Source organism: Orbicella faveolata, unplaced genomic scaffold, assembly GCF_042242905.1.
Source record: "Orbicella faveolata isolate gen_17 unplaced genomic scaffold, um_ofav_v1 contig_25, whole genome shotgun sequence".
Taxonomy (NCBI): domain Eukaryota; kingdom Metazoa; phylum Cnidaria; class Anthozoa; order Scleractinia; family Merulinidae; genus Orbicella; species Orbicella faveolata.
In genome coordinates, this window is record NW_028301553.1 from 27,479,631 (window position 1) to 27,504,377 (window position 24,747).

The window sequence follows — 24,747 nt, forward strand, 5'->3', positions numbered from 1 at the left end:
GCACAGCCTGCTGAGATGCGTGTAGTCTATGACTGCACTATGCGGGAGGAAAGAAAACGCCCTCTCTGAATGATTGCCTTGCGACTGGACTCGCCCTCAAGAACAAGATTCACCACGTCTCGGTTCTTGCTAGATTTCATTCTGTTGCGTTTGCTGTAACATGAAAAAGACATCCCTGCGAACGCGCGTTAGGGAGGGTGAGCCTGATGTTCTGCGATAAACTGGTTGTGGGATTTGCACTCCACAGAATTCGAAATATAGATCTTGAGGTTCACCAGAGCACTTTCTTGTCTCACTCCTTCTCCTTTCTGTTAAGAGATGCAATTTTCTCTAGTGGCATTTTTGCAGTTGCATAAATAGCAATCTTAGGTACTGGAGCTGGAAGAAATCACTCGAGCGGATTCTAGCGACAATCAAGCCGCCTTCGCTAAGTAGCCGTTAGGAACTGCTGCTTCCAGAGACGGGAGTTTTTGGCCTTACAAACGCCAGGCAGTCTGTAAAGGTGTTCCATTCGTTTCCTCACGAAAATGCTGAACTGATGAAAAGGAGGATTCTAGGAATACTATGTCGCACCAATGAATTCCTCGGTCTGGTTTGCCACACATGACTACAAGGAACTACTACTCTTGAAATGCTTGTGAGCTGAAATAACAACAAGCCTGGGACGCTCCTCTACCTCATGAGCTTACAGCAAAATGAAGCGATGCGAGACTGACCTGCTCGTGAACATGGTGGTAAAGCGCACGGTAGCGTCCTATCAGCGCAGTAGAACTCAATGTCTTCGGAGACGCAAATGGGTTGTATTGCCGCAGCAGTTTACGCCTTTACTTATCAAGATTCTTGGAAAACATGTGGTATGGTGATTGTCAAAAAGCCGTGAAGACTCAAAATAACCTGGCGAAGAACCACAGGAAAAGAGCGGGCTTCAACTCCTCTCTCTGGGAGAGAATCTCAAAAGGAGCCATAGGACAAGGACAAGGTGGAGGGATACTGTGCAGGCTTTCTGCGTGACATGGTGTAGGACACATGGACACATATGAGCCAAGTGCCCCATCAGGCCGGAGCTTATACCGGTTTCTGTAGCACGAAGCGGCTAGAAGTATTTCTACTGCCCTTGGATGAGATGTTAGTCCATCGCAGGCTTACCCCCCAGCATTAAATTCGCCGGTACTCATTTATATACCTGGGTGGAGAGAGGTAGTGTGAAAGCGAAGTTTCTTGCCCAAGAACACAACGCAATGTCCCCGGTCAGGGTTCGATACCGGAGACAAGCGCACTAACCATAAGGTAACCGCATACGTGTGACATGACGCGAAAAGAACAGGTAATGATAATCACAAAAGCATGTCTTGCACGCGAGGAAAATCAAGGAACATACGATTGATAAGTGGAGACATGTTCCGTCTCATCAGAATACTGCTTATCTCAGCAGGCGTGGAGATTCCGTAACCGATGCAGCATTTTGTGGAGTAGACCCGAGTGGCTACTGCTACAAATGCGTGGCGGCCAAACCCTGTGACTAGAACCAGTAGAGAATGCAAAGTCAAGTCCAAAATAGTACACGAGATGATAGAAGCAGCTACGGTGGATTGGTGACCAGATGAATATGACCATTCACTTGAACGGCATGATCTACTAAAGGCCCGTGGGGCCTGCGCCTGGATCGCAGGGTTTATACATAATTCCCGCCAAGTGCTGGGGAAACGCTGGACTTGTGCGTACGCTACAACTGCATCGGAGTCTGCTGGCCAGAAACCCTGAGGATCGGTGATGTAGTCAATCTGTGTGAAGACGAAAGCAATCGTGGCAAGTGGTTGATTGGGATGGCAGTGCACCTGTTTAATGGTCGTGATGGAGTCATGCGTTCCGTGAAACCCCGTGCAGCGAAATCTTTCTTTGAGAGACCCGTCCAGCCCATCTGCCACTAAAGCTATCGTGCAACAGTCCCACAAGAACTCAACAATCATCAGATCTGAACCCGGACGCACCACCTTCTCGACCGAGATGAGACGCGTGCCGAAGTTGCTGGTTGACTGCGCTTCCAGGATGCTATGCGAGATGAGGAGAGGTAGGAATTTAATTTACGCTCGTGGAAATTAATTTAGCAAAGAACTTTTATTATACGAATACCAAGTGTCTTTTCTCGGGTTATCGTTTGATATTGTGATTAAGTGTTCTAAACGACATCAGTTTCTTGCAGAAATCACGTGGGGGAGGGTGCTGGGACTGGACAAAGGACCTCGTTTACGTTTAAGAGCGTGACATCCTAGTGGTTGCCTTGTCAAGAAACTTTTGATTTTTTTATTTTAACAATGCGTGATGAGTGGTCAAGAGAAAATGTACGTGGGCGTTGGTTCCTTTTGTCACATATTATCTTATAAACATTTTCAGCGAGAGAGGTTTTCTATATTTAAGGCGTTCTAGATCATTATAAGGCTGCTGGATTGCTTGGCTGTGCCATTACTGTGAGAGATTACGTGCGGTTGTGATTCTCAAGCAATGAAATCTAGAAACTATGGGTCTGTCCTATGTTCCCAGAATTAAATGACTAAGAACTAAAGTATTCATGCCCTGAAAACTTGAGAAAATTCAATTTTGTTTGTTTTTTTTTTTTGGGAGAGGGGGGATAATCAGAAAATGGAAGAGAGGCTTTTTTGGACATTGCTGTGAAGACGTGGATGTCACTTTATTGGCAAAACAAATCTTATACTTCCTTCCTACCCCTATCCCTCCCCCATCATCAATATCGTATAGCTTCGGCAAACATGGATGACATGGATGAGTAAAACAAACCAACACTGTGTGTGGTAGGGAGGGAAGGGGTATATTTGTGAGATTTGCATATTTCAGTTATTATCTTATAGAAGCAGAGAAGACAAGCGTTATTATTCAGTGGCCTGTCCTGCGTACAAGTCTACTAAGGCAGAAGATTATCAACCCAAATAAGGCGTTTACCAACCTCCTTGCTTCAAGGCTAGATGACGTCAGGGACTGTCCTATTTTACTGGACTTGATTCTCACTTTGTCTCCCTCAGCAGCAAAGTGTGAGAGAGGATCACTTGAAAAGTAATCTGCGAACAACTGTGACTCATAGCACCCTGTCAGGCTTGATAAGAAGACGCTCTTCAGACAGCACATGAAAGCGTGCAATCCAAACCAAGCCACCAGTAACTAGTGTTGTGGAGCGAAGACAAAGAGGCACATTCTGTAGATATTCATATTGACTTTTAACAATCTGAAACTTTCAGTAGATTTGTCCTAAGGGACTCTATCATGTTAGCAGTGCAAGCTAAGAACTTAAATGTTTTTTCCAGCTCTACTGTTCGGTCGTTTTTGTTGAAACTATTGATCATGAAAGCCTTCGTGATATCAAATTACTGCGTTTTACATCAGAACGTTAGGCCCTATGTGCCACTGGGCATTTCGGGATTGAGTTAATGAGTGACATCACAAGGTTACAGTATTTAGAATTCTCGTTTTGATCTAATTCAAGAGAAGTTAAGTCGACATTTTCTGTCGTCAAATTAACTTCGATTAAGTTGTAACTGCAACTTCTAATGTTCCCGTGTAAAATCGAGCGTTTCTGTTACAATGTTTAAGGTTCAAGTTGTAAAGAAATTCATATTCGAGTTCAAATTATTACAAATGATTATAGTTCATATATTTGCCTGATATCTTTAACTGTGTATTGTTCATAACCTAATAAATTAATTTGTATGTATTTTACCAGCAAATTTAATGCTTTGGGAATAGTTAATAGAGGGGACTGGTTATGAAGCCCGGCAAACATCAAAGGAGCAAACGAAGACGCCAAGATTTATGTTGGAAGGTCCACGACAGTGCACAATCTTTTGTTTTGCGCTCATGCACTATGCATGAATTACATAACCAACACGTTTCTATTAGTTAGTTCCTCAGAACGGTGTAAACAACTATTGTGTTTTGTGCACCGTCAAGGCCAAAAAAGCGAACAAAAACATACAACAAAGAACTTTGTCGGGTTTCATAACCATTCCCCTCTATTAACTATGCTTTGAGTAACCCTTTAGAGGACTCGTGTCCCATCCAGGGTGGGGTGGGGAAATACTCTTAATCACTTCATGCTACAGAAACTTGGGATATGCGCCGACCTGATGGCCTCTGGATCTTAACGCAGAAAGGGAAGAGAAGGTGCTCTTATTTCAACCAATCAGAAGCAATCTTAAATTGGCTTTTGCGCGTTTTCCCGCGCTAGGCACGTGTTGCATAATTTATGCACTTGCTGAATTGTGAACGAAGATTCATAGAGCCAGCTACCATTTAGCCCTTTACTCTCTAAGAGTGCCATTTGGCACACAACTTAAAAACGTTGTGAATATTTGAGATATTTTTATGAAGTTTTGCCATGAAAATTGTCTTGTAAAGATCTGCTCATTGAAGGCTTAAAATTGTGACCCCCTCCTATCTAAGATATGGTTGACCACCCCCATAATTTTACAATTTCTTTTTTGAGATGCACATGGAATGCAAGACTTGTTTCACATTAAGCTTTGTACTATTGTACCAAGACCTGCTAAATAAGCCACGGATCGGGAGCATACCTATGATATTTGAGAACTGATACGTGTTGGAAGCTTTTTATTTTCACATTTCAAAACAATTTCTCTGAACATGACTACCTCTTTCATAACTGCTGATGTCAGTTCTTAAATAAGCTGATCAGTGGCTTTCAAATGGTATATTGTACACAGGCAGAGAGCCTTTTTTTGCTGATTTAGGATAAACTGTCGTTGGCCTAAGGGGGTAAAGGGTTAATAGTTCTTGTAGGAACAGCACCTTGTTCTCGAGATAACTTAACTGTTCCTAAGAGAATTTATTAAAACATGAGGCAAAGTGCTCACTCAGAAAATTCGGTCTCGTAATGGAATTGTAAAATAGGAACACATGTGGAAGTTGGAAGAACAGGAATGAACAACCTATTTTTTCCCACATCTGTTTCGAGTTTTTCCTAACTCTCCCAAGGTTTTTAATTTTTAAGGGGTAAATATTTTTGTCTGCGCTGGCCATTAATCAGGCTCCCGAAAATTGAGGCAGAAAACATTCGGCGAGCTAAGCCACCCCAGGATGTCCGAGCTTTTCCTTTAATGGGCTTTTCGTCCCCAAACCGCTCGCACTAGACCCTGCTCGGCTCACTCCGTTCGCGTGTTTCTGTATTCGGCTTTTCCACCAGTCGACATCGTATTAAAAGCAGGAACTGAAATAATGAAAGATTTTTTTAAAAGGTCCTCGGAGTTGTGATTTAACATCCAACACTGTAGCGTAACATTCACTGATAGCACGAGCAGTGATAGAAATGTAGATACTCTAAAAAATTAATATTTAAAAAAGGAAGTATTCTTTACAAGAGTTCAAGTAAACGAATACTATGACGCGCTGGGAAAGGGCCATTTCTGAAAAGTTTAAATGATATAGAGGAAATCATCATTCCAATAAAGCGCGCTTTACGAACGATTTTTGTTTGCACTTTAATGGAAACTGTTAATAGAGATCTTTCGACTGATTGGACACCTGAGCTAGTCAAGCTCCAATTTGGTAAATAAAAAGATAGGATGTACTGAAAACCAATCAGGTTCGAGAATTTGGTTTTATTCAAATTACTTAAGCTATTACTTTATTGCAAGTCCTCTAAGACACAGCACAGTCCATCAATGGAGGGCTTTTTTTTTCAAAACAAGAAGCAAACATCTGCAAAGAATACAGATAAGGTAAGACTAAGAGCTTTTAGATCCATCGTCGACCTTTCAGACGTACACCATCCTAACTTTCAAAACTCGATAACTGTCTGTTCGGACAGGCTCATTTAAAGATACTAGAGATAGTAGGGAGTCTTCAAAAACGTTTGCCTGATTGCTATCTGTGTTATCATGGCAGTGAAAACAAGGTGTTTACAAATAGGCAATTTTCTCGACACCTACAATCAGGGACAAAAGCGTTGAGATATGTTTGCTAATTGAAATGTTTTGGTTAGAGATCCGTACTTCCGTGATAGAAAAAAACACCTTAAGTACGTCAATAGCCACCCCTCCCTCCCCCCTCCCCCCCCCCCCCACACGCCCAATCAATGTTGAAACAGGCTTTAGCGATGCTGTTACTAGGTAACAACATTGGAAAAGGGAGAGGGGAGGGGTGAAAGATTAGAAGTGTAGAAAGGACAAATTACACTTGAAATGAGAAGTACACGAGAATAGGGTTGGTACCGGCTACGTCAACTTCGCCCGCAGTTTACCCTCTTAAATGGTTGGTACCCCCTAATTATTCGGAAAATAACTTCCTTTTCCAATTATCGACAGACTTTAAAAGACTGAACAAAAAGAAAGTTTGGGAAAGTTCAAGAATTTCCAATTTTTCCACCCACGCGGCATCGCTGTCAGGTCGCTGGAAGTGTGGTCGCTAAATGCTTGTCTCATGGTTAGTGCGCTTGACTCCGGATCGAGCGGTTCGGGTTCAAGCCGTAGCCATTGTGTTGTGTTCTTGGGCGAGACACTTTACTCCCACAGTGCCTCTCTCCACCTAGGGGTTTACTCCTAGTCGCTTCATTCTACAGAAACCGGAGATAAGTACTGGCCTGATTGACCACTTGGCTCGTATGCAGACTTTACCCTTACTTTAAGTAACGTTACCGGTTGAATAGATTTGCCTTGTAGACCCAGGAACACAATTATTGGCGGAGTAAGTTGCATATCAGCGTTTTATTTGTGATATTTTTGACTGGCAGACTTTGGAGCCATATTCAAGAACGAAGACCACTTTTTTCAGAGTAAGGGTGGTCTTTCGGACATTGTATCTCCGCACCGAATTCCCTGACGCCCATATTTGTTTACATTTCTAACAAGAGTAACTCAATCACCGTGTGGTGTCTTGGAAGATTTTCGCGCAAACGCTCTTGAACAAGTACTAAACTTTAGCTCTCTTTAACCTGAGAACATAACCGTTTTATTACGTTAGATTGGTAAAAATACGACCGCCGACTTAGCTACTAGAAAGTGGCATCCATTGAAAGACTACTACACTTTCGTAACTTTACGTTAGTCATTACTTTGAACTTGAAATTACGTAAAAGTCAAACAAAACTTCCCATGGTCGAGCCATGATTGAAAAACGATCTTGTGGGTGAAAACGGGTTTGTCATTGAACCAAAAGAAAGCTGGCTGCTTGAAAAAGGCTCTAAACCAAATGGAGCCTGTCCCTGGAATGCAATCCCAGGCGCTGAGTTTGATCCCAATGAGAAACTTGAGCCAGCATTACTGACTGCATAAAACGAAGATGTAATACTGTCCACCGAATGTTTTAGAAAGCTGGTAGATGGAACAGAAACATTGTTTGTTGAATTTACAGCTTGCCCTGTTCCTTGCTGTGGTGTTACGCCATCTGTTTGCCGTCTGGCGGAGTTATGAGTTACGAATGTGAACTGCGAAGCTGCAGAATTTGGCGGGGACATTCTGTAAGCACTGTTTCCTGTAGGCCCGCTAAAGAGCATCGCTGACTGACTACTGGGGGCAGTTGCCTTCTGTTCTACAAGATCTGGCATGGCTGCAAGTGCGCGCAATGGGTTGTTTGTGCTGGCATCATGGCTGACATTCGACTTAACAGAGTGAAGTAAGTTTGGATTCACAGACACCATAGCGGTGCTGTTGTAGTTTGCATCTGAGCGCGACGAGATGAGATTATCAATGGCATAGGAAAGACTTGAGTTCAAATCACTAGAGCCGATTAGAGACTCGGCCGAGAAATCCGAGTAAGTAGTCCTGGATGGCCGTGTTTGAAGTTGGGATTCCTGTGTCATAACTGAATCTCCCATCAGTTCGTTTCCTCCAATCAGCGCCTCTGCCGAGTAATTCGAAAAACTCTGAGCATGGCCTTGTTCACTGGGTGTACTGTGAATTGACGGGGCCACGGCCATTGTTAAACTGCTCTGTTGGTTTGGATTGCTGTCAGAATTAACAGATGCGGTCGTTATGTGTGGAATGTTCGGCAGAACCACTTCACTTGAGGCAAGCAGAGATTCGGCAGAGAAGCTAAGGCTGCCAGAGCCAAGCTGCGAAACTTGTTGGTGTTGCTGCAAATCTGACGTTTGTGTTTGCTCCATGCTCTGAGGTAAACCAGCTAAAGATGCAATACTGTGAGAAAGGCGTGGTATCTGGCCAGCCTGACTCATTCCTATACTAGAAACTTGTACAGTTGGTTTACCACAATCTACTCGAGTTGGCATGGTATTAGCTGGAACTGACACCTGAGTGGTAATACCTGGGATCAGAGAATTGACGTTAAAAGTCTGTATTGTCATTATCTCCGGTTGAGGCTGACAAATACTAATATTTCCTGGTGGTTCCTGGGAGCCGCAAGTGCTCGCTCTCTTTGCCATCCTGGTGTTGTCTCTCACAGTTAAGTGTGCTGCTCCACGTTTGTTTGAGGCTGACGTCGCTTTATTTTCTAACAAAGGTTTGTTTTGGGAATTTCTATTCGTGTTTTGAGTTCGGCTTGTATTAACCGCCGATTTTTTCTGACCCTTGTTGGCAGGCCCTCCTTTTTTCGCTTTACAACCCCCTTGGTTTTTGCTCGCATCTGTCGACGCCTTTGGACGAGGAGTACTCTCGTTGTTCTGACTAATTTTGGACACAGTTATACTCTGGTTTGGAGTAGCAGTCACATAGAATGCCGGCAAGCTGGTGCTCTGTGTCACAACAGTGTTGCTGACTCCAGCTGCGGTGTGTGGATTACCCAGGCTGTTTGGAACTGGCGCAGCGACAAGAGGAGTTGGCATCTGAACTACAGTGGGAACAACAGCACATGAGTTAATCACAGCTGGTTGGAGGTTCAGGATAGCGGCAGTGTTATGCCCCGTTGCAGGAGCAACAAGTGGGACAGCATTCACCACACTTATCGGTGAAATTGATGTACCCGGTTGTAGTGCAACTTTCATGATGGCTGCTACACTGTGTCTTGAGTAGCCTGCTTGAGACTGCAACACTTGAGAAGCAGAGCTGACTGGCGTGCTAACAGTCTGTAACGGTTGCTGTGTTATAGAGCAGGGCACGTTATTTCCAAACTGTACAACAGGGGGATTAAAGGATGGATTAGGATTCGACAAACTGCTAATGTTTCCCTGTGACTGGTTTAATTCAAGTTGGCCAAGGTTGTTTGCACTATTGTGCACGACAGATGTTGTTGAGCATGTTGTCACTGGAGTAAAAACAGACGCTGTGCTACTTGCTGCAGAAACTGGATTAGTTGTTATAATAAAAGGGGCCACATAAGCAATTGATTCTCTCTTCGATTGCTCCTTCGCGACAGAAGCCGAAGTGATTGGCAAATGATTAAGCACAGCAGTGGTTGCAGTAGTGGGCTGAGTCGCATTACTGATCACTGTTGTTTGGCTGGTAACCTGTGGTGGTATCGACGCAGTTGTCACTGCTGCAGTCGGTGATTCCCTCGATTTTGTGACCTCTGTTGTCGTCATAGCAATAGCATCATCAGCTGTATCTGTGGCGACTGTCCCAGATGAGGTAGAATCTGTTGTTGTTGTTGTTGATGATGTTGTTTTTGTTGTGGGGATCTTTCCTGCAATAGCTATGCTATTTTTCTTTAATAAATCTCTCAACAGCTTGTTTTCTTTAGTAGTCGTTCCAAGTCGAGTTTTTAATAGCTGAATTTCTTGAGCTAGAAGAGAAAAAAAATATGGGAAACAATAAACGACATCACAGGTAGGGATGAGCGAGAGGTTTGGGCTCAATGGCAATATGTACGGGGGCGCTGACAAGAGGAATGCGGGAAGCGCGGTGACCTCATGGTTTTTGCGCTCGTCTCCGGATCGAGCGGTCCGGGCCGGGATCATTGCATTATGTTCTTGGGTAAGACACTTTCCTCTCACAGTGCCTTTCTTTTGAAAAGAAATTAAACATCATTTACTAGGAAGACACCATGAGGTTCCCGCGGACAATTCTGAGATTCGCGTTTACTCACTTTTGAAATTCTCGAAAAAAAAGGAAGGCCAAAAGAATTAGCACAAAAGAGAAAATGGGTTCGTTACAGGTAAGTTACAATGTGGTAGGCCATTTCCAAGTTACCCTGAAAACATACAGACCTTCTACCGCCAGCAAGAACCTGTTTTATTCACATCATGAACACGCAAAAAAGAACTTGGCCAATATCAAGACATCTTGACCTCACGCTTGATCAATAACTATTTATGAAGGGGTGGCGTAACTTAAATTAGGGGTGGAAGATGGGGGACAATGAAGTGTACATGATATTTGTGGCTGTATAAAAGTCTGAACTTGTGAAAAGAGCGCTAATGAAATTTCACCCTGGCGTTAGGCCCGTTATTTCCTCTCTTGCCATAGAAAGTAGCCAATACTGAAAATTCAAAGCAATGTCAGTCTTTTTCTCCTCCACTCTTTTTTCTTTTCTCCCTTGTTTTTCTTTTCATTACTCTAGATGATTTTTAGGTCTTTAGGAGTCCTGAGCTTAATGTTGCTGAAACTAAAGGCCATTGACTGATCTGCTGTCCTTGCCGAAGATGATGTCATCGCCATCGTTAATGACACGTTTTATTGTGTGGTCTACAAAGGTTTTGTTTTCACTAGTACAGTGAATTTTGGTTAGGTAAAGTCGAAAAAGTCCGGAAATTTAGTGAAAACAGCTCGTCTTGAGTTAAGCGAGTTAAAAATGCACGCTGTTTTCACCGGAAAAAACAAGCAATTTTCTCGCCAATATGACCGTAAATTCACGCCAAGTTATACTACCTCGTGAGATGGTATAAATTGTCCTGGTAAATGCCGCAGCCAATGACATTCTGCGTAGTGTCAGACGCTTGCATAACTGCCAAAGAATCTGGCAATAGTATTTACCAGACGCTCGTACTGTACGGTTCAGTTTGGTCAGTTTGCGAAACTGAACTTTTAAAACGGCAGAAGAGTTCAACAGTCGCTCTCATTTATTTCGGTTTACCATTCCAACGGTCCCGTTAGATTCTTCAGTTCCTCAGCCAGGACCCTACTTATGACAGTGAGTCGCCATGCGCAGCGAGTTCCTGCATTACAATATTTCGTCGCATCCGCAGCCCTCATTTCTGAGTACATTAACCGCATCCTCTGGAAGAAATGCCTTGTCCTTCGGATAAAGATAGCTAGAAAAGCGCTTCCTCTCTCAGCCTTTTTTGAAAGTTGCGCGCTTTCGTGATTTGAATCTCTTGCGTTAAATCTCCAGTGAAAACAGATGTGACGTTTAACTAGCAAATGTTGGTCTGTAAACCAACACCTAGAAAGAATGTTCAGCTAGTTAATTGGCCTAATGAAAACGCAGCCAAAGAGTCCAAGAACAACTTTTCCTTTATATGCGTCAAAATGTCATCAAAAGACCCTTCTTTTAGGACGCCCTTTAAGTATGGAGTATCATAAAGTTCCTGTGTTTCACGGAATATCTGTCTTTAAGGCATTATTGCATGTGAAAAAGACTTCTTCTGGCTCGGATAAATTACCTTTTTGGTTTTGGAAAGAGTATGCCTTGGAACGTAACGCACACCTCTAATGACACATATTTTGAATGTTTCCTTGGCTACACAGTATGTGCCAAAGATTTGAAAGACTGTAAATGTGCGACCTATTCCTAAGGAAACAAATATCTTTACTTTTAACCAGCTTTGATCGATATCAATCACTGACATTTTAATGAGACCTTCTTAGAGATTAGTCCTGGATTTCGAATTCTAAAACCGGTTTCTCACTTTATCCATTCAAATCAGTCTTCCTATAAGAAAAATTGTGGAATTGAGACTGCCCTATTATATACTCAGCATTTTTGGATGAGATGGCTTGATGGCCTAGCGAACTTTGTCAGAGTTTTGTCAAGCCGTTGATTCAGTTTCCCATAGAATAGCAATTGATAAACTTAAGAAAGTGATCGACATTAACCCTTCTATTGTTAATTGGGTTATTAACTTCAGTTTTTAAAAGATCGGCAGCAAAGGGTGTGTAGACAATGTCATTGCTCCATTCCTGCTTGTCAATCGAGGTGTGCCGCAGGGCACTACTCTGTCAACTGCACTTTTTACCATCATGGTCAATGATTAAGTCCCACCTCCCAGGATACTTTGAAAACTAAATATGCGGATGACATTACGTTTTGTGTACTCGTTGGGCCTAATGTCAATGACAATGCCTCTGAGTAGGTAGATAATATTTGAGTCTATTTGATGAAATTAAACCTGATTAAAGCCAAGGAACTTAGTATAAAGGAAAGAACAATCTTGTGAAGCTTCTACGAGTGACATTTCAGGATAGTCCTACCAACTGAGACATGCATTTTAATGATTTGATGGAAAGAACCCTTAAAGGTATGTATATACTTAGAATGTGTAAAAGCAATGATTATAGTTTATCTGAGCTTCATTATCTTTTCGATTCTTTCATTATGTCACTCTTTACTTATTGTATCAATGTGTGGGGTGTGGCGTGTGGCTCCTTATACTAAATACTTGAGTCAAATTGATAGGCTACAGAAAAGGGAATTTAGATTCGGGTACATTCAGCAAGTGACGCCGATCCAACAGATAGTTAAAGAAAGGGATTTGAGGCTGTGGAATAGTCTTGTGGACACTCCTTCGCATCCTCTTTAGGATCTTCTCCTACCACAGGACCCTACGCGATAGGTCGCATCCTTACCAGGTACCATATGTTAATACAGAGAGGTTCAAGAAATGCCTTGTAAGTAGATGTCTCTTTGATTTCAAATAGATTGTATTGTTAGTTTTCAGTATAGGATAGATTGTATTGTTAGTTTTTAATATTGGCACAGCTTTTAACTCTATAATTACCTTATACGTTTTAACGTCTCTTTGAAACTATGAATCAGGGAGACCTTCTTATTATCATTATCATTATCATTATCATTATCATTATTGTTACTGTTATGATTATTATTTATATTTGCGTTACATTTAAAAAAAATTCTCGCGAAACTATTTCACGTTTACCGGTAATGTTTGCTAAAGAGCCAGTTTAAATAAAGTGTGCTATATCTACATACAGTGTTCTGAACTAAAGCACGTACATCCGCTATCGACTGCAAACTCCGTGCTGATCAAGTTTTACTCGCAAGTGATTCGAATCAGCGCTCTCTTTAAGTTTACATCGCTGTGCGGAGAGCTTTTTGTTATTGCATTGTTGTTTCTTGGCTCAGGCTTTTATTGCATGGAAAACTGGTCCAAGATGAAACGGAGAATTCTGACCCTACCTGCTTGTAAACAGGGACTTGGGCCAACTTCAGACACCGAACGTTTTCACGTGCAGAACCTAATACTTTGAATTAAGTAAATGAAAAGTTTGGTGTCTGAATCAGTTAAGAACGACTATTTGAATTTGGAACGGCTCAGCGTTCTTCCTGCCTTGCGCATGCTCAGCCAGGAATTTCGACTTAGGAACGGCTTTGATTCAGACGTCGAACTTGTCATGTACCGGGCCTAATGCACCAATTATTTAACAAATAAAGAAGCCTAAGCCGTGTATTACACTGTGATAAAACACGACGGACATTTTATGAGGGAAATGTAGAAAACACGAGCCGTAGGCGAGTGTTTTCTACATTTCTGGGTTTTTGACCAATCAAAGCGCGCGCAGGATCCTAACTATATCATAATATAACTTATTTTACAAGCGGTTTACACTTCCCCTGAGAACGGCTGACATTTTGATGTGTTTTAGTTCAAATTAAATTGAGTTCCGCAAATTAAGTTCGACGTCTGATCGAATCAACAGGCGTACTTTTAATCATTTGGGTCGGTCCAAATTAGAATTAAGTTCGGCGTCTGAACTGGACCTTACTCCACGGATAATAAAGATCACGTGTTGGAGGTTCGTGCGCGAGGGAAGAGTTTGCTGGGCCACGTGACAAAGAGAAAAGCAAGGTTCAGCATACACGCTGTAGACCTCTGGGATGGCGATGAGGTCATTTCCAGATTGCGGATCCTTTACTGATATCCAGGCTTCCAAGAAGAGTCACTCGTGAAAGTTAGCCTGATATCCAACAACTCTGACACTTCAAAAAATGAGGCTAACTACTAACTAACTTTCACGAGCGACTCTTCATGGAAGCCTGGATGTCAATAAAGGATCCGCAACCTGGAAATGAGCACATCGCCATCCCAGAAGTCTGCAAGTCTTTGGCACGCGCGTAAGTCTCACGCTACATTTCCTTGAAACTTCACCCGGAATTTTCCTCAGCGTGCGTTCGACGTGCTGCTTTTTGAATATTTTGAATCACGCGTACTAACGCTAATATTTCAACTGATGAAGAAACGTCTTGAACGAAACAGTCAATGCCAAACCATTATCTTACAATAGCGTGAAGTCAGTCGGTACAAAAGTAGACGTTTGAGAAAAATGCACTTTAAGTTTCTTACATGATGGATTTGGCATTTACAAATGTAACAAGCCAAAAATTGCGGATGGGGTGCAAATTGGATCTCGAGGGGCGGGGAAGTATGACGGGAAGCACGGGGCTTCTACTGTAAGTACCGCAGAAAAATGGTAGGAAATGTTCCCAGCATTCCTTACATACTCACCAGGGTTCTTCGTCTTGCGGCCAGGGAAGGCGTCATAATCTGTTTCAGTGATATGTCGATGATATTAAATAAAAAATAAACCAGAAAGGGCCGATGGAATATGAGACAAGCTTTAAAATGAAGTCACGATATTAATAGTGCTTTAAAAGTAAATAGTGCGTTCGAGTCATTCCCGATGCTTTCAAATGATGGCGGACTCCACCGACGCCAATAATCTGGAACAAAACAAGGTCATTATATATCGGATCACGTCTAAACACACGTGAAGAAAGACTTGGGCAGGAAAAAAACGTGAGCGGACAAACCGGGGAATGCCAATAAATCAAGTAATCCCGCAATGATGAACGAATTACACATGAACCTTCCTCTGCTTCTCCCCCTGAACCAAGTTCAGATCTACGAACTGAACTTAAAGATACCAAAGTGCCTACAAATGGGTGTTGAGCGCGGCGAGCAGACGTAAATGTCTTGTTTACCCAATGAAAGCCATCACAATAAACTCTGAACTTGCATCGAGATGCTTGTCCGGACGTAAAGGAGCCTTTGATTAATCAATCTAACACAGATCTTAAGGAATAAAAACCCAGATGATCTGGAATACTTGTTTGAGTATGTCGTTGGCAGTGGGAGCCACGTGCAGTATTATTATGCTCGGCAATTGAAGTTATTGTGTAGAAAATATCGCACAATCACACAGCTGAGGGCAAAAAAAAATAATAAAAGCGCGAGGAGAAACGAAGCTAAGATAGATTGTCAGTGCTTTAAGTGACCATGCACGGCTACCAATCGCTTGGCCAATCGCTTGGCCAATGGCTCGTACACGCAACGAATCGTAAAAGTCCGTAAGTAACGACCTCCGCAAGAAGTCAGCCCACCCCCCATCCCCTGAAAATAGAGGAACTAAGGTCAAAAGTATAATTATTTTTCCAATCAATAACCTGAATAACGTACGACAAACTGATAACGATTCAACTAGGGAAGGTATGGCTTATTCCAGGATGCGTCATGAAGCGCCCTGGTAAAACAAACCCCGCAAAATTTTCATCAAGTATCAAGAAGGTACTAACAGGACCTTTTCTTCAAATTGAAATTACTAAAATTGACAACTTTGCATCATTTTTAACAGGAACGCATGAAAAGAACGTTTAATCATATTGAAAGTAAAAACTCGACAAGAGCAGTTAAATATTTATAAAGCAGACTAACGTAGCAGTGCATCATGAACAGTAAAAATAGTTTAAGGTATCTTACATCGCGGTCTACATATTAAGTGCCAACCCGTGTGCCAGCAACATCAATTTGAACTGGATCGAGTCATTTCTAAACGATTTATAAGAACCTAGTGTTTTTACGAATTAGACCCACAGCCTTAGAGGAATACAGCCCTGTTCTCAAAGAATCATCATCAACAACAACAACAACAACAAAAAACAAAAAAAAAAACACCAGGAAGATATACTTACACTAGAAGTCATTTGCGTTCCCTCGTGGGGTGAGAGATTCTCGCCCATATCAACTTTCTTTCTCTCGTAAGTTCACGCGCGTTTAGAGATGAACCACACTCGCGTTTTTAGGTGCAGGGATCCCAAGCAATGCTTACCTAACTTTATAAAGATGCTACTTTAAGCCCTCCCCCAAATCTACACACGTGTATTTCACTTGTAGAAAACTATTGATTTGCACAGTGTTTGGGTTGGAGATTCTCGCCCATATCACCTTTCTCTTCTCTCGTTAGTTCTCGCGCGTTTAGAGATGAGCCACACTCGCGTTTTAGGTGCAGGCAACCCAAGCAATGCTTACCTAACCTTTTAAAGACGCTTCTTCTAGCCCTCCCCCAAATCTACACACGTGTATTTCACTTGTGGAAGTCTTTCGATTTGGACAGTGCTTGGGTGAGAGATTCTCGCCCCTATCAACTTTCTTTTCTCTGGTAAGTTATCGCGTGTTTAGAGATGCGTCACACTCGCGTTTTAGGTGCGGGGATCCCAACCAGTGCCTACCTAACTTTTTAAAGATGCTACTTTTAGCCCTCCCCCAAATCTACACACGTGTATTTAACTTGTGGAAAACTATCGATTTGAACACTGTTTGAGTTGGACATTCCTGCCTATATTAACTTTCTTTTCTCTCGTAAGTTCTCGCGCGTTTAGAGATGCACAAAACTCGCGGTTTAGGTGCTTGAATCCCAAGCAATGCTTACCTAACCTTTTAAAGATGCTACTTTTAGCCTTGATCCAAATCACACACGTGTATTTCACTTGTGGAAGTCTGTCGCTTTGGACAATGCTTGGGTTAAAGATTCTCGCCCATTTATATATTTTTTTTCATTCGCGTCTTTTCGCGCGTTTAGCGAAGCGGCACACTCGCGTTTTTTGTGTGGGGATCCTAAACTATGCTTACGGGGCTCTTTAAAAATGCTAGTTTTGGCCCTCTCCCAAATCTACACTAGTGTCTTTTACTTGTGGAAGTCTATCGATATTGACAGTGCTTGGGTAAGATATTCTTTCCCATGTCAGTTTTCTTTTCTCCCGCGTGTTTCTCGCACGTTAAGCGAGTCAGCACACTCGCCTTTAGATATGGGATTCTAAACTTTGCTTTCCTCGCTTTTTAAAGATGCTAGACTTAGCCCTGTTCCAAATCTCCAACGTATATTTCACTTGTGGAAGTCTATCGATTTGAACAGTGCTTGGGTGGATATTTTTAACGATGTCAAATTACTTTTCCCTTGTCTTTTCATGCGCGTTTAGCTGTATGGCACACTCTAACTTTTGGTGTCGGGATCTTAAACTATGCTCACCGGGCTTTTAAAGATGCTAGTTTTGGCCCTCTCTTAAATGTACACGTGTATGTTTTACTTGTGGGAGTCTTTCGATTTAGACACTGCTTGGATGAGACTTTCTCGCCCATGTCAACTTTGTTTTCTCTCGTACCTTCTCGCGCGATTAAAGATGCGCCACACTCGCGTTCTTGGTGTGGGGATCCCTAAGTATGCTTACGGGGCTCTTTAAAAAGGCTAGATTTGGCCCTCCCCCAAATCTACACACGTGTATTTCACTTGTGGAAGTTTGTCGCTTTGGACAATGCTTGGGATGGAGATTCTCGCCCATTTATATTTTTTTATTCTCGCGTGTTTTTGCGCGTTTAGCGATGCGCCACACTCGCGATTTTGGTGTCGTGATCTGAAACTATGTTTACTGGACTTTTTAAAGATGCTACATTTGACCGTTTGTCAAATCTACACTCGTGTATTTTACTTGTAGAAGTCTGTCGCTTTAGACAATGCCTGGGTTAAAGATTCTTGCCCATTTATATCTTTTTTTCACTGACGTGTTTTCGCGCCTTTAGCGATGCGGCACACTCGCGTTTTTGGTGTGGGGATTCCAAAGTATGCTTACGGGGCTCTTTAAAAATGCTAGTTTTGGCCCTTCATCAAATCTACACAAACGTATTTCACTTGTGGAAGTCTATCGATTTGGACAGTGCTTAGGTTGGAGATTATCGCCATATCAACTTTCTTTTCTCTGGTAACTTATCGCGCGTTTAGAGATGCGTCACACTCGCGTTTTAGGTGCGGGGATCCCAACCAGTGCTTACCTAACTTTTTAAAGATGCAACTTTTAGCCTTCACCCAAATCTCACTTTTGGAAGTCTATCGATTTGGACATTGCTTAAAGTCGCTGAGACCGGGTTACACGCAGCGTGATTTTGACCAAATTTGGGTCGATTTTCAGAGCTTGGGTGATATTTCCGAGTCCCAGGGACTCAAAGCTAGTTCGATGAGACTTTGCTTTTCAGTGAATTGGACAGAGGAAAAATTTTTGAACGCTTGGTTATGAGCAGTCTGGCCGAAATATAGCTACTTAGTGACTAGAAAGTCGCCGAGACTGCGCTACTCGCAGGGTGATTTTAACTAACTTTGGGTTTATTTCTAGGATTTTAGGGGATATTTCCGAGACCCAGGGACTCTAAACTAATTCGAGAAGACTTTGGTTTCTAGTGAAATGGACAGAGGAAAAATTTGTAAACGCTTCGTTATCAGCAGTCCGGCCAAAATATAGCCACTTAGTGACTAGAAAGTTGTCAAGACCGGGCTACGCGCAGCGTGATTTTGACCAGGTTTGGGTCGATTTCCAGGAACTTGAGCGATATTTTCGAGTCTCAAGGACTCTAAACTAATTCGAGAAGACGTTGGTTTTCAGTGAAATGGACAGAGGAAAAATTCTTGAACGTTTGGTTATGAGCAGTCTGGCCGAAATATAGCCCCTCTCTAACTCACTTAGTGACTAGGAAGTCGCCGAGACCGCGCTACGCGCAGCGTGATTTTGACCAACTTTAGGTCGATTTCCAGGAACGTGGGCGATATTTCCGAGTCTAAGGGACTCTAAACTAATTCGAGAAGACGTTGGTTTTCAGTGAAATGGTAAGAGGAAAAATTTTTGAACGCTTGGTTATGAGCAGTCTGGCGAAATATAGCCCCTCTCTAACTCACTTAGTGACGAGAAGCCGCCGAGATCCGGCTACGTCTATGTCTATGTCCAAGGGACTCTAAACTAATTCGAGAAGACTTTGAAGACTTTGGTTTTCAGTTAAATGGACAGAGGAAAAATTTTTGAACGCTTGGTTCTGAGCAGTCTGGCCGAAATATAGCCACTTAGTAACTAGAAAGTCGCCCAGACCGGGCTACGCGCAGCGTGATTTTGACCAACTTTGGGTCGATTTCCAGGAACTTGAGCGATATTTCCGAGTCCCAGGAACTCTAAACTTATTCGAAAAGACTTTGGTTTTCAGTGAAATGGACAGAGGAAAATTTTTTGAACGCTTGGTTATGAGCAGTCTGGCCGAAATATAGCCACTTAATAACTAGAAAGTCGCCGAGACCGAGCTACGCGTAGCGTGATTTTGACCAACTTTGGTTTCATTTCCAGGAACTTGAGCGACATTTCCGAGTTCCAGGGACTAATTCGAGAAAACACGAGGGTGAAAAAAAGACATAAATGGGCAAAGATCTTTAACCCAGGCATTGTCCAAAGCGACAGACTTCCACAAGTAAAATAAACGTGTGTAGATTTGAGAAAGAGCCAAATATAGAATCTTTAAAAAGTCCAGTAAACATAGTTTAAGATCCCGACACCAAAACCGCGAGTGTGCCGCATCTGTAAGCGCGCGAGAACTTACTAGCTAGAAGAAAGTTGATATAGGCGAGAATCTCTTACCCAAGCACTGTCCAAATCAATAGACTTACACAAGTGAAAAACACGTGTGTAGATTAGGGGAGGGCTAAAAGTAGCATCTTTAAAAAAGTTAGGTAAGCATTGCTTGGGATCCCCGCACCTAAAACACGAGTGTGGCGCATCTCTAAACGCGCGAGAACTTACGAGAGAAGAGAAAGTTGATATGCGCGACAATCTGCAGCCAAAACACTGTCCAAATCGATAGACTTCCACAAGTGAAATACACGTGTGTAGATTTGAGAAAGAGCCAAATCTAGCATATTTAAAAGTCCAGTAAGCAAAGTTTTAGATCACGACACCAAAACCGCGAGTGTGGTGCATCTTTAAACGAGCGAGAACTTACGATAGAAAAAAAAGTTGATATTGGCGAGAATCTTTTACCCAAGCACTGTCCAAATCGATAAACTTCCACAAGTGAAATACACGTGTGTAGATTTAACGGAGGGCCTAAAGTTGCATCTTTAAATGTTAGGTAAGCACTGGTTAGGATCTCCGCACCTAAAACGCCAATGTGGCGCATCTCTAAGCGCAGGAGAACTTAGAAGAGAAAAGAAAGTTGATACGGGCGAGAATCTCTCACCCAAAGACTGTCCAAATCGATAGACTTCCACAAGTGAAATACACGTGTTTAGATTTGGGAGAGGGCTAAAAGTAGAATCTTGAAAAAGTTAGTTAAGCATTGGTTTGGATCCCTGCACCTAAAATGCGAGTGTGGCGCATCTCTAGACGCGCGAGAACTTACAAGAGAAAAGAAAGTTGATATGGGCGAGAATCTCCAACCAAAACACTGTCGAAATCGATAAACTTCCACAAGTGAAATACACGTGTGTAGATTTGAGAAAGGCTCAAAGCTAGCATCTTAAAAAAAGTCCACTAAGCATAGTTTGAGATCCCGACACCATCTTTAAACGTACGAGAACTTCCTGGAGAAAAGAAAGTTGATATGGGCGAGAATTTCTCACCCAACCACTGTCCAAATCGATAGACTTCCACAAGTGAACTACATGTCTGTAGAATCGAAAAAGGGCCAAATCTAGCATCTTAAAAAAGTCCACTAAGCATAGTTTGAGATCCCGACACCGAAATCGCGAGTGTGGTGCATCTCGAAACAAGCGAAAACACGCAAGAGAAAAAATATATAAATGGGCGAGAATTTCCAACCCAATCATTGTCCACAATGACAGACTACCACAATTGAAAGACACGTGTGTAGATTTGAGAAAGGGCAAAATCTAGCACCTTTAAAAACTCCAGTAAGCATAGTTTGAGATCCCTACACCAAATCGCGAGTGTGGCGCATCTCTAAACGCGCGAAAACTTACTAGAGGAAAGAAAGTAAACATAGGCGAGAATGTCTCGTTCAAGCGCTGTCCAAATCGATAGACTTTTGCAAGTGAAATACACGTTTGTAGATTTGGGGGAGGGCTAAAAGTAGCATCTTTAAAAAGTTAAGTAAGCAGTGGCTGGGATTTCCGCACCTTAAATGCGAGTGTGGCGCATCTCTAAACGCGCGAGAACTTACAAGAGAAAAGAAAGTTGATACCGGCGAGAATGTCTCACCCAAGCATTGTCCAAATCGATAGACTTCCACAAGTGAAATACGCGTGTGTAGATTTAACGGAGGGCAAAAAGTTGCATCTTTAAAAAGTTAGGTAAGCACTGGTTGGGATCCCTGCACCTAAAACGCGAAAGTGGCGCATCACGAAACGCGCGAGAACTTACGAGAGAAAAGAAAGTTGATAGAGGCGAGAATCTTCAACCTAAGCACTGTCCAAATTGATAGATTCCACAAGTATAATACGTTTGTGTATATTTGAGGGAGGACCAAAACTAGCATTTTTAAAGAGCCCTGTTGGCATAGTCTAGGATCCCCACACTAAAAACGCGAGTTTGCCGCATTGCTAAACGCACGAAAACACGCAAGTAAAAAAAAAAAACATATAAATGGGTGAAAATCTTTAACCCTGGCATTGTCAAAAGCGACATACTTCCACAAGTAAAATACACGTTTGTAAATTTGAGAAAGAGCCAAATCTAGCATCTTTAAAAAGTCCAGTAAACATAGTTAAAGATCCCAATACCTAAACCGCGAGTGTGGCGCATCTCTAAACGCGCAAGAACTTACTAGCGAAAAGAAAGTTGATATACGCAAGAATCTCTTACCCAAGTACTGTCCAAATTAATAGACTTCAACAAGTGAATTACACGTTTGTTGATTTGGGGAGGGCTAAAAGTAGCATCTTTAAAAAGTTAACTAAGCATTAGTTGGGATTCCCGCAGGGGCTAAATCTAGCATCTTTAAAAAGTCCAGTAAGCATAGTTTGAGATCCTGAAACCAAAACCGCGAGTGTGGCGCATCTCTAAACGCGTGAGAACTTACTAGAGTCCGCCATTATTTAAAAGCATGGGGAATGACTTGAACACACTATTTACTTTTAAAGCACTATTAATATCGTGACTTCATTCTAAAGCTTGTCTCATATTCCATCAGCCCTTTCTGGTTTATTTTTTATTTCATCATCGACATGTCACTGAAATAGATTATGACGCCTTCCCTGGCCGCAAGAAGAAGAACCCTAGTTTCCTACCATTTCTCTGCGGTACTTACAGTAGAAGCCCCGTGCGTCCCGTCATGACTTTTTATTTGTTATTATTTTTTGTTATAAATACCAATTCATTAATAATTTGTTAAGTAAGTTTATAAATGGTACTAATAAATATGTTAGAAAGAAAAACAAAGCTGAAACGCAATAATATTAGTAGATACAGAACTTTTGTAAAGTTCTTTCTTGTATCGTTACCGCAGTTGTACGAAATGTTCCTTTCCATCAGGGAAATGAATGAGCCTGGGGTGGTAAATCAGGCAAAGCTTTTCCCAAGTTATTATACCAATCGAGTTGTGCATCTCTTTACAATCTTACTACAAAGTATCCTTCATATATGTGAAAACTAATCTATGTTTTTGGTCATGTTTTTACTGCAAAAAAGCCGTTGCTCTGGCCGTTGATACGTAAAAAACCTTTTACCACTGTAGCTCACTGTGCACATTCCTTAAATTTCACAGTTATCTAGAGGTAAGTACGGAAAGATCGTTTCAAAATGTTTTTAACAAGCGTTGAAGGGTCTTAATTCTTGCATGTTCAAAAAACTGGAATTTTTTATGAACATCGCCATACTTTAGTGTAACGTCTGCAGCGACTGGCAAATTCCAAAACGAGACGAAACAAAACGAGCTCTAGGCGTGTCGCGACAAACTAGTGGGTGGGACTACTTTACAAGTCGTCTTCAAGGGTAGACAATTCAAGTAAACCACGGAAAACCAAAGTTGACGGTTATCGGCGATTTATTGTATCAACATAAACGATCGTAAACTGAAATAACAATATGTAACGAATTTCTATCAATTTAGCGGAAAAGTTGCGTAACAAATAGTCCAAACTTACACGAGACGAACTAACGATTTGGAATCGATAACATAACGAAATTGAATAACAATACATCAAAAAATAGCCAGCGTAAATACTACGCTAAGATACTAAATAAGATTCGATCACTGAAGTACACAACAAAAGGAACTAATTAACAGCTCAATACTTTCGAGCCCAAAAGGTGGGCGTTCACTCTAGTAACGTTCAGAACACTTTCTAATTTAGACGATTATAAATCAATTAACATTGTACAAATGTTCCTTTGTATTCCTTCGCCCATAGCTATGAAAAACGTAACCTAATCAAAATGACAAAGGTACTCACATATCGGTCCCGCTTGAGCCAAGGGTTAGGAAATCAAAAAAACATCAAGAGTTCACGGTTGACAAGACCACGCGAGATGGAAAGAAAAACTACTTTAAAGGGACGCTAACTCAGCTTTTATATGCGCGTGGTGACGTTTAAAGGTCCGATTACAAAACTAATAAAAAAGAAGTAAACATTGTAACTACGTTCGTAACTAAGATGAAGAGACAATTATTAACTAATCAAAATTGACCTTTGTCTAGTGCCCGTAACATTTAGGGTAGTGTTACTCTAACTCTTCCTCGTACGGAAAGTTAAAAAAAAAATTAAAACGGCTCATTTTGGAGCCATTCCAAACGCCCCTTTTTCAGAGCCACCACAAGAAGTCTTGATCTTTGTTTGCTTTGATTCTCTTGTCATTGTTTTGTCGATGGAAATAATATCCATCTTGTTTTTACCCTTGTCAGAGTAAGTAGCCTACAAGCCTGGCCTCGACTACCTTTTAGAATGTTTTCTCCCGTGTACTTTTGCTCGAATGATCAGCGCTTTGCCCGAAAACTTTCAAAAGTGTTTGAAAGTGGAGGGGCTGCAGTCCCGCCCCAACCACCCCCCGCCCCCCACTACCCGGGCTGCACGCCTATGGTAAAGGGCTTTTGTTGATAGTCTTGTAGGCAATGATGAAAAAGTTGCTTATGCGAAAAAAACCACACCCAATTCAAGACTAGAGCGCAAAAGCCAGACCCTATTTGAGACCAAACCGGCTACAAAACCATACCGGAGTACCCCATGGGGACGGGGGAGCCTCTCAATTTGGCACTATTGATCCGTGGAAACAGCCAAGGTTAGCGCGACAGATTTTTATACGGATCGTGGGTTCCGGCTATAACGTTTCGCTTAAGTGCTTCTGATCTCGTGATCATTGCAGACTCTGATCTTTTCAGACAACAGCTTTCTGCTCGGGGAGGATCGGGGAGCGGTTTTCCATTGTATCGCTGGACGTGATTATAGAAGGTTAGTATATTACTTTAGATGAAAACACTAGGCTAAACGAGGCCACTGGGTATTAAAAGAACATTTTGCTAATGAGAATAATTCAGTTCGCGTGACAGTACGGAATCACTGTTTTGCCAATCACTCGTCAGTGGAATTCTAATTCAAGTTACTAAGTAGATGTTCGTTCTATGTA

At 42.0% G+C, this 24,747-nt stretch overlaps 2 protein-coding genes and 1 long non-coding RNA gene across 6 annotated transcripts in view; 2 read left to right on the forward strand and 1 right to left on the reverse strand.

Moving 5' to 3' along the window:
- The window catches only part of LOC110062436 (uncharacterized), an 88,721-nt gene that overhangs the window by 34,108 nt on the left and 29,866 nt on the right, over nt 1–24,747 (forward strand). The gene's annotated exons all lie outside the window — the stretch shown is intronic.
- On the forward strand, nt 1,943–3,721 carry LOC149109721 (uncharacterized). Its single transcript, XR_016208556.1, has 2 exons — nt 1,943–2,068; nt 2,865–3,721. It is a non-coding gene; the product is annotated as an uncharacterized LOC149109721 (long non-coding RNA).
- On the reverse strand, nt 6,710–9,511 carry LOC149109722 (uncharacterized). Its single transcript, XM_089294037.1, has one exon. It carries the CDS (start codon nt 9,494–9,496, stop codon nt 7,100–7,102), a length of 2,397 nt encoding a protein of 798 aa, XP_089150163.1. The 5' UTR covers nt 9,497–9,511; the 3' UTR covers nt 6,710–7,099.

Excerpts from the sequence above, each read along its gene's own strand:
- LOC149109722 (XM_089294037.1), bottom strand. The coding sequence starts at position 9,496 with ATGACGACAACAGAGGTCACAAAATCGAGGGAATCACCGACTGCAGCA.